The sequence below is a fragment of the Austrofundulus limnaeus genome, unplaced genomic scaffold, assembly GCF_001266775.1.
Source record: "Austrofundulus limnaeus strain Quisiro unplaced genomic scaffold, Austrofundulus_limnaeus-1.0 Scaffold81, whole genome shotgun sequence".
Classification (NCBI taxonomy): Eukaryota; Metazoa; Chordata; class Actinopteri; order Cyprinodontiformes; family Rivulidae; genus Austrofundulus; species Austrofundulus limnaeus.
The window spans coordinates 1,718,257-1,729,044 of NW_013952483.1; the positions used below are offsets into that span (position 1 = coordinate 1,718,257).

Here is a 10,788-nt window from a genome sequence, read left to right on the forward strand (position 1 = left end):
AGTCAAAAGAAAWTYCAAAGCTTAATTTTAAAGAATAGTTCAAAGTCAAAGGTAAAAACAAATGTCTATTTTGTTTTGAAAGTTTTACCTATAGTGTTTTTTTTTCTTTAATATGATGATTATTCATTTACATTTACTCATTTAGTTGAAACATAAACTTGACACAAACTGGCTTTTTGAGGCTGTATTTTCTGGATAAAATTGTCAAGTAGACTGAAAAGAAGCTAACAACAAAAAGTAGGAACTAAAATAACAACATCCCATCAATCAACTCCTTAATCCCAAACCTGCATTTGACAATTTGTCAAAATCTCTCAACTAGATGCTTGGTAATAACTGTGGCAGCATTTTCTTTCATCTTGACCCATTTTTTTTTCTGTGTTGCAAGACTGCCTGCCGTTTGCAGCCCTTTTTTGTCTTTCAGCACAAGGTCAATTCATTCAAGCAGCAGCAGGCTCATCTGTCACTGTGTGTATTTACGTGTGAATTCTTGTATGGTTACGATTAGTGTGTCAAGCTTTCAGGTGTGTTAACTTGATCCATGTATGATATGTACGTATGTGTGTAAGGAATGTTTGAATTAAATTATTAATGCAGAAAAAAAAAAAGAAGGAACTGTGTGGGCAGGAATGGAAGACACATCTGGTCTTCTCAACATGACTGGTTTGCTGGGACGACCAGACACAACTTTAAATGCATGTTTCARACGATAATCTGCACCCACGCACAAAAAAAAGCTATGTAGAGGTAAAACAGTGTACAAGTACAGCTGGGTAGAAAACGCATACAATAGGGTGAATATAAAGTAATCCTAAAGGGTCATGAAAAAATACCTTCAGGGTAACCTTAGATTTAGTTGTTTTTTCCCCTATCCATTAACAATTTTCTCTTACCTCATYTTTCACTCTTTCTGTTCTGTTGCTAAAGATGTCAGAGCGGTTTTATCCAGGACAGAGCCGCCTTCAAAGAGATGCCTCCAATTGTTTTAAGAGTCATGGTAATCAGATGGTCCGGATTCTAAACAAATCAGGTGACCGTTGTTGTAGATCTGTCATGAAAAGGCAGATTCATTGAAGGTTTGCAAATGAATGAAACCAAAGAAAAACGAAACAAACAAAAAAGTGTTCAGAGAAGGTGCAAGAACAACCCAGTTGGGGAAGTATGYCATTGAAAAACACAACTATTTAACTCCACCACCTGTCTTTGTTCATCCCTTCAGGAGCTACAGGCGGGGTCACTACACCACAGTGTTCCTCTGCCTGTAAGGAGGGGGTGGCAATACATTGCCAGCTTTCATAGCAGCCTCGGATAAGTATTCCTGGTTTTCAGCTACAGCAGGGCGAATGCGTCCATTCTGCCTGTAGAAGAAGCGTGTGCTGCAGTCCTGCAAGTACTCAGGGTTGTGCAATGTCGACTTCGGYGGGAGACTGTGCTGCCAGTACTCAGGATTGTCAAAAGTGGCTTTCTTGCCTTTCTTATCAAACATTATTGTGTTGCTGGTGATGCCTGAATGCAGAGTGTGTCCCGAATGTCCCGGATGCAACGTGTGCGATGGATATGACGGGTGGGGTAGTAGACCTGGGGTTACCACGTATCCAGAAGAAGAAACAATGTGGCTTGATGCGGACGGGTTTGCTGTCTGCAGGACTGATTGTGCGGCTGATGAGGTTGAAGCAGAGATGGAAATTGCACCAGCTAATCCATTTTTGTCCCCGGGGTTAAGGAATGTATTCAAGTACAGTGGCTCATTGATGTACTCATCATCTGTGTGAGTGGACTGGTTTTGMGGGGCTGCAGCAGCCCCAGCTAAGTGCAAGGTGTGACAACCTGATCCATCTATCACTACGTGAGCGTCCCCATTCCGACGACGTGTGACAAAGGGGTTTTCCTCGATAGGCTGGAGAAAATCTGTTAATAAAATAAGTTCAAATTAGCAAAAAGCCCTAAAAAATACAAAAAAAAGAAATACAGTATTTTGAATTTTTACAGAACTGATATGTCAAAGATATATATTTGTCATAAAAAAGTTCATATAAAATATTGTCTGTGCAGCTGAAAGGTTTAATAAATTTATTTAGTTGCTTTCAAAACTTTTTTTTTCCAACCTGAAGTGTTCTTGTCCCTTTTGACAGTCATGTTCTTGTCTCCTTTTTCACTTCGTTCAGCTAAAAGACCAGTAGGATCTGCACTGTAACGCTGTCCACTACTCTCTTCTATGGCAGCTTTGGAAGAAAAGACAAAATCTATTAGTTTCAAAACAACAGAGGAAAGATTTGAGCCTTGATTCAGAAGTGGATTTTAACCATTTTTATACAAACATGCAGAAAAAGGTACATTTTTGATTCAGTGGCCTTTTTGTGTACATTATATGTTTCTGTGTGTGTGTTTATTTTGTTTGTTTTTTGGCTAAAATTTCAGAAATTACAATGATTCATGCCAATTACTTGTTTTTGCCATTAGATTGTGGTGCATTAGTGTCCTGAGCTGCATTGAAATTTACTTTACATTGCTAATTTTATGTTGTCAAATATTGCATATGTAATAAAGACAGGCACAGAGACCTGAGAGGTTAACCAGTGAGCAAAATTAATTTACATCATTCAAAATGGTTGAACAAAGTTATTTTCCAGTCCCACATTTAGTTACCGTAAGTATTTTTGAACAGTTTAATATATCTATTGCAGGGCTATTCAACTAAATTGCTCCAGGGGCCACAGTTACTGCAGGCCAACAGCTGAGGGGCCGAACATCCAGCAATTACAGTTATTATGTAAATAAACCAAGTATTACAAAGATCTGTTACCTTTGAAATAACTTATTTTGCTGCATTTAATCATGAATACAACAAACAGAACCCTATGTAATAAAAGTAGTGATAAATAAACAATATCAAAAACAAAAATAACACATTCTGCCTCCTATGTAAAAGAAATAATATGTTAACATCTGACTTGCCAAATTTTTAAATCAATTTTATTTTCACTTTCATAGTTTTATCTTCAACTGCTTGTAATTTTAACTGTTTTAAGTGTGCATAGAAATAATTTTTACCAGCTTGTAGCCAAGATTCTGATGTTTCTGTAGATACCAAACATGTCTATGTTTAACMAAAAGATCTCACAGTAATTAAAGTAGAAAACCAGGGGTTTGGGCTAAAGAGATGAATGAACCAATTGGCCGGCCAAACTTTGGTCCCATCCGGCCCGCGAGCCGCCAGTTGAATAGCCCTGATCTGTTGTTTTTTATTGTTATTATTGTGTTGAGCCATGCACTGGCCTTCAATATTCACACATTTTTGTACCACTTTTTTTGTTTCAGTCGAGTTTCAGCTCCGGTCACCTCTGAACTGCCCTTCTTTTCCACCTGTCATATTGCATCACCATGCTACTACAGTAGTCCAAAATAAGGCACTGAACAACTGGACTTTTTGTGCCACTGTAGCCACTGGGAGAAAGGGAATTTTCAGTTGAGTGGCTTAAAAACACTTCAGGAACTCTACATTGCACACTAAACACTATGTTTGTGTCGTGTCAGTGTCAAGTCTGTTTCTTGTTCAAAAGTAAATTGTATTTCAAAAGTGTGTTCAAGGAGTCCAAAACATTTAGCTGTGTTAAAGTACTGTCATAGGCTGCTTTTGATCCTGCATCACCTTGTCCTACGGTGAGAGCTGAACCGGCTCCAAGCGTGTTTGACCTCGGGGAGGTCTGCTTCCTCAGGGTTCCATTGCAGCGAGGGTCATCCTGGTTGCCACGGCTAAATCCACCACTCATTTGCCCCCCAGCAGCGAGTTCCTGTGGCGGGAGGCTGCTTCCACATGCCGGTGGAGCCACTCTAGGGAGAGTGGCCAGCATGTCCGCCATGCTGTAACTGGGATCCTGGCAGCTAAATTGGCTCTGTGAAGAAGTGGAGTCAGCCATAAAAAAACAAAGAGGTTTGTAAAAAACACTGAGGCAAAAACGTCTCAAAAATACAAATAACCTAAATGACAAAAATGCAAAGTAATGAAAGCTATGATGTTTTATTTATTATTTTTACACACTTATTTTTACATGTAAAATATTTGTGGGGCAGCTGTGGCAGAGTGGTAGGGCACTTTGGAGTTTGCAGGGACTTGATAAAYCTATTTACCATATTTACCATTTATTGTATACTGTCATATATTCATACTGTTTTTTATTTGATTGTGTTGTATAAATTCAAAATTTACAAATGATAAAAAAAGAAAAAAAAACACAAGGAAAGGGCTGTTTACTTTAAGTTTTCCACATATTTTTACAATACCCTACCTTGTTGGAGTCAATGCGTGTGCGAGGATTGTATGCCAGTGGTGGAACATTGAAGGAATGAGGAACCAGGTACTCCTCAGCATCCATCAGGTCATCCAGTTCCTCATCATCCAGGAGGTTCTGGAAAAACTTGCTGTCGTTGGGACTCGGCAGCTTCATGCGGTCATCCCCCTTATAAATGTGTGTGTTAATGTGTAGATACAAGCAATCGTGCGAAAGCTAATGTTAAAACCATTTTTTTAATAAGAAATTGAAATTGGTAATTGATAATGAAGCAAATAATATTTTTGAGGCTACTTGCAAATTTTAATCATAATATTTGCTCTACATTTCAATTGCCACAAATTTACCAAATTATAATTAGTGGTTTAATACTTCATGATCAAAAAAAAAAGTCATTACACAAACCGTGCATAAATTAATAATGAGACAAAAAACAACAGAGCAGAAGACAGATTTATTTTTAAAACAACTTATTCTTATTCTGTCACTGTAATTTATGTACCTGGATGACCAGATATCTCTGGGGATCACGAGCCATTCGAGTGAACTCGGCAGCCAGCTCCTTGAACTTGGGTCGACTGTCTGCATCAATCATCCAGCCTGAAAAATGTGTTTGTATTAGTTACCAGTAAAATAAATAACACCTATAACTTTAAAGGCTTTAATACTGACAGTTTAACTGTAATAGAAATACTACTTTTAGGTTCAAGCCAGTAATTCATTCAAACAACAACTTTTCTTGTAACTCATAACTTTATATTTGAACTTTTTTTTACTTTATATACTTATGTAAGGTTTATCTCAGCCTTTTTTTCTCAGCATGCAAAAATCTTAAGCTGTAAAGATATAATCTGTGAAGAGTTTATTCAATGCATATTGAATGAAAAATGTATTATTTTTTCTGTGAACTATCTTTTTTTTTTCATTGCACACCATGCACAGATGCCGGTATATGGTATCAGGCCCAATACCAGCATTTTTCAAGTACTTGTACTCATTCAAAATGCTTTGATACACAGAACTGACACTTTTCGTTTTTTTTAAAAATTTTGGCATGGATGTTCACATTTTAAATGCAATTCCATTTGACTTCAGTTTGAATTTTTTTTACGTTCGATGTGACATGCATGTGCAGATGATGACATGACATTGCATTTTGTTCACTGTTCACAGAAGTAAACAACAGGTCACTATGGTGGATGCTACCTCTTAGCTTGTCGATTCTGAACTTGTTGTTCAATCAGAACCGTCAAAATAATTATGTGGCATGCTTGTTTAGTTCACTGTTTACATTTTAACCTCCCTGTGGCCGTCTGTTCCAGTGAAGTGTGCATTTTATGGAACGAGAGMGACGCAACGTTACATTTCTTATTTTATTTTATTTTTTTTATTATTTTAAATGCACTTTCATTTCATTAAAAACAAAAACAAACTCTATACACAACAGAGAAAATAGATTACTAAATAAAATGAAAGGTGACGTCARGTTTTGCTCACTGTTTACACAAGAAAACAGATAGCTATGGTGGATGCTACTTGTTAGCTTGTCTGAAGTTGTTGTTCAATCAGAACCAGTTAAATAATTATCTGGCATGCTTGATTAGTTCATGGTTTACATTTTAACCTGCCTCTGGTCAGTTGCTCTGGTGAAGCATATACTRATGGAACAAGTGATCTGTTTACATACGTGGTTCTCAATCCCGGCCCTTGAGAACCACTGTCCTGCATGTCTTGGGTGCTTTGCTGCTTTGGCACACCTGAATTAAATATATGAGTGATTGACAGGCTTCTGCAGAACTTAAAAACCTGCTGAAGAGCAGTGAAACAAATAAAACATGCAGGATAATGGTCCTTGAGAACCAGGATTATAAATCCACTAAGGTTCATTTTGACAAACAACAGATATATATCTGATTTAGCGCCAGATTCTAATTTTAAAACTGTGTTTTTAAAATCACTGTGTAAAGTTTAAGTTCTAACTCAGTAAATACTTGCATCCGTACTCAGTATTGGCGAGTATACCCAGTCTGAAGTACTGGTAAATGGTATCGGTGCATGCCTGCTGCATACCATAGATTTGCAAAACACTTTAGACCAAGTTGTTCAACAAATTCCCATAAAGGGTCAAAAGTAAACAAACTGCAGAAAGAAAAGGCTACAAGAATCTAACTGAATGACTGAAAACTAAAAAAAAAAAAAAAATACACTGCAAGATACAATGTATATAAACTGCAAACATACTGATTGGAACTGCAAAGTGAAAGAGAAAACTGGAAAATAATTTAAATTTCTCAGCTGAAACTACACTTGCTAAATAAGATATGAAGAAAGACACAAAAACATTAAGACAGAAAACATCAAAACTCAACTATAAGAAATAAAATAAGATGAGTCAGATGAACAAGAAGATACAAAATACTGATTTTTATGAAGCAAAATTGTGTCATGCATCACATTTTGGGTCTTTACATTGTAAGTTGTGATATTTTACGTAAAACATCCTATATTAAAAGAACGCAAATAAATTTGTATCCTAATCATATTTTAAAATGATTAAAACCATTTCGTTCAGTGGGGTTTTTTTCATTACTGCTGACTGTAAAAATCATATTTATCAGAATAAAGRACCATCTTGGAGCAGACCCTATAAGTAGAAACAGATTTCAGGAAATCAGCCAAAGTGAGAATTCCTTGAACTAAAATTACCCTCTGTCACGTAAAATAAAATATTTCACTTTAAGATTTATAGCCCCTGATATACTTTTTMATGATATTATTCAAGATATTATGCAGTATCTTGAATAATCTTCAAGACATTGTAGATTATTGCAGATTAATAAATTATGGAATTTGTTTAGTTTAAACTTGGTCCTAGTTTATGGCCAAGCTTAATTCGTATTAATTGAAGAATACATTAATRGACTTTGGTTTTCAGTTAAAGGTATAATGTGTAAATGTATTTAAAACACTTTGATTCTACTTAATTGAATGCATGAGTTCTGTACATGAAGTAGTGTGGAAACCTGGCAGGTAACAGTATGATGACAGTACTGTGCCCAATCTATGATGATTGTGTGTCTGCTTGCCAGATTGGCACCGGTTCAGGGTGACAGTAAAAGCCAAGGTGGCAGTGACAGCCAGAGGCTCCAGCTCCCAGAGCAGAGGACATGGTRGGGGTGAAGCTGGCACTAAGTCTGTGTCTCTGCAACAGCAACCAGCTGTTACAGTGCCACCTCATGTCACAGTGACCGACCAGAACTTCCAATGACCCGGTGCTAGCCATCCAGAAAAAATCTGTCCTAAACACGTTCTGTTCTGAAAACCATTGTAGAATTTGTGATGCTTTTTCACCACAAACTGTGACCAAAAAAAAGACACAAAAATAAAGTATTTTTAGACTTAATCTATCCCAGATTTATTTGAAAAAGTATGTGACAAACACAACTGCTTTATTAGAGAAAACTCTGAGGTACATTTAACARCCACAGGTTTTATTTGGGTTTTGATTGTCCTTCACAAAAAGCCTTGTTGAATCCTGCCAGAGCATTTGGACACAACACATCAATATTTCCACAGGCTTATTACTTTACAGCTACACCCAAAATAAAATAAATTATCTGGAAAATGTGCAGTGCCTGTAAAAAAATGTTAGACTGTCGGAGGAGACAGGACTAGAATATAACATGTAAGATAACAGAAAACAACWCAGATAATAATAGAAAAATAATGTTTAAAGGGAGACTTATTAAGACTGCTGCATTTTGGAGCCACTTGGATTTATTGGCTCAAGAACTAGRGACTTTTTGTGTAATCTGCCCAACCTGAACATAATGCTCTCTGACATGTTGTAGCAGACATTTTATTTTATTTATTTATTTTCAGTCTGAAGCATAGTTTGCAAGGACATGCAAAATGATGTCCATTGTATTGCTCTTTAAAGGTCTACTTACATTTGACCATGACCATGTAGACATCAATGGTACAGACTGGTGGCTGAGGAAGACGCTCCCCTTTCTCCAGCAGATCTGGAATGTCTCTGGTTGGTATTCCATCGTATGGTTTCCCTCCAAAGGTCATCAGCTCCCATATAGTTACGCCTTAAAAACAATAAAAGAAGAAAAAAACTATATTTAGAGCAAAAATGAATTTGGTGTCCATTTCAGTGTTCAGTAAGAGGAAGCACATAAAAATTAAAGGAATAACAGATAAATATGAAGCTTAGGCAAAATATGTTGGAATGTTTTGGCCTGATTTAAAAAAAATAGTCAACATTCAAATGTAAATTAAAGAGGCAGTGCACTTTGAAAGACTTTCTTATCAATTAACTAAATGAAGCACAATTTATCTTAGATTTGATTAAATCAATCAGATCAGATGAATGGAGCAAAATGATACAATCAAATCTTGTTTGAAACTATCAGTGTTGCTCTGCTCAGCCCCATTGAGCAGAGCARAAAATAAGAGCTGTAAGCATTTTTTGCTGATCTTTAAGGGACTGAGATTACACTTGAAACACTCCATATTCTTGTTTCAGCATGGGATGGTAAATGGTCTGAAACATACATGTATCTGTGTGGTAATCAAAAAGCAATACAGCTGAATTGAGGAGCATTTGTTGCTGTTGTGTTTTTTTTTAGCAGCAGTGAACAATGTAGCTGCAGTTTTAAAAAAATGATTGGACTCTGCGGCTGTCTTCTAGCTTCAAAAATCAACCCCCCAAAATGTTTATTTTTGTCTATGAACCTAACAAGGAGAAAAATAGCAATGTTGATTGAAAATGGACACTTAAAAAATGAATTAAACATGATATCACACTTTTTCTGCAAACTGCAACATACAGTATTTATTAACAATCATTTTAAAATAACCAGCCGAAAAATGCATTTGGACAAACAAGTGCTAAAGATCTTAGTGACATTAAACTGGAAAACTATGGCCAACAACATTTTTTTAAGTTTATCTGTATGAAAGTTGCCTTTTGAAACGAATGGAAATAGTTGTTCAGGGAAAAATCATAGATCTCTAAAAGGAACTGATCTTACCATAACTCCAAACGTCACTCTGATGAGTAAACTTCCTGTAATGGATACACTCCAGGGCCATCCATTTGATGGGCATCTGTCAGATATAGGTGCAGTATGTCATTAAAATGTACACACACATAAACATCCAGTCAACCACCAATCTACTCTCACAAACATACACACACAGCCAACAGATATACTGAAACAAAGTCCCAATGTAAAGCATGTAAAGAAACATGGCCTAGAATGCAGCCTAACCTTGTGGTTATATTTAAAATCCGAAACAATTATTTGCAGTGATATAAGCTGAAAAAGGCGGGGGAAACAGAGGTGTGTCGAAGGTTAGTGTGCCTTCATTTCATAGCTAACGGGATAATACCACCAAGCTCATCGTTGAGATTCAGAAGAGGAAGTGAGAGGATAAAACACGCTGGTTTGCGAAAGGTGGGTTTCAAAACAAATTACAAGTCAGGGAATGTATAAACAAAGATTAGAAGAGGTCAGAGACCCATGTGCAGAAAACACAAAGGACAGATTTGTTTACTTTGTTTACAGGGTTTTGAGATCGCTGCTCCCCAAAGGTAAATAAAATGGTTCAGTAGAGCAGAATAATATTTCTCTGAGCTAAAACTGTCCTTTATGATTGGTAATGTTCCTCCCTGAGGACATGAAGCCCTCATTAATACTAATGCCCATTGTTTCATTTTACAACATGACGARGCCACAGTCTGCATGAGCAATCTTAAAGTATTACTATTCCAAAACAAAACATGTCAAACGACGACTTAAAGCATGTTCTGTGATTGCAGAACACTGTGTTTTAGGCCCTGTTTACGCGAGACCAGGCTTTGGAAATGCTGGTATTTTAAAAATGTTTATTGGGGTAAATAAACAACAACAAATGCACTGATCATGCATTGGCTGCATGATCACAGCAATGTCCAAACTCGTGAATAAACTAACATTCCTTCAGACCTAGGATGCTTTTTTTTTGGTTTTGCTCCTACATGCTGCAAAGGGTGAGTAACACAAACAACACTCTGCTGCCTGCAATTTACTGGAGCTAATGTTAGTTTAGATGAAACATTTTTTGTAATCGCCTGGGTGCCGGCTGTATGGGCATGCATGCTTTCACACCTGCGAGGTACTTCACACCATTGATAAATAATACTAATACTAATACTAGTAATATACTGTATGCCAATGCTTCATGCCTCTGCTGGGCGTGCTGTAGTAAAGTTCCACTCTGAGTCCTGGCTTCAAAAAGTGCACCGGTGATGTGTAAACGAGCAGCAGGATTGCAATAAAAAAACAATAGATTCACTGAAAACCAGCTCTGTGTATCCAAACCCTTACTAAAGATGAAGAAGAAAACATTCATCAAACCATGGATATTTATTATGTTTATTTACTGTAATTTTACTAGGCAAATTCCATTGAGATCGTATGTCTCTTTCGCAAGAGATGCCTAGGAC

General features: G+C 36.8%; 1 protein-coding gene across 1 annotated transcript in view; it reads right to left on the minus strand.

Moving 5' to 3' along the window:
- Positions 1 to 367: 367 nt before the first annotated feature.
- Positions 368 to 10,788, minus strand: part of erbb4b (erb-b2 receptor tyrosine kinase 4b) — a gene marked incomplete in the record, with an annotated part of 262,602 nt that continues 252,181 nt past the window's right edge. The window contains 7 exon segments of the mRNA XM_014011540.1: positions 368 to 1,908; positions 2,106 to 2,222; positions 3,650 to 3,893; positions 4,287 to 4,457; positions 4,792 to 4,889; positions 8,240 to 8,386; positions 9,332 to 9,407. Of these exon segments, the coding sequence (XP_013866994.1) occupies positions 1,238 to 1,908; positions 2,106 to 2,222; positions 3,650 to 3,893; positions 4,287 to 4,457; positions 4,792 to 4,889; positions 8,240 to 8,386; positions 9,332 to 9,407 (1,524 nt within the window).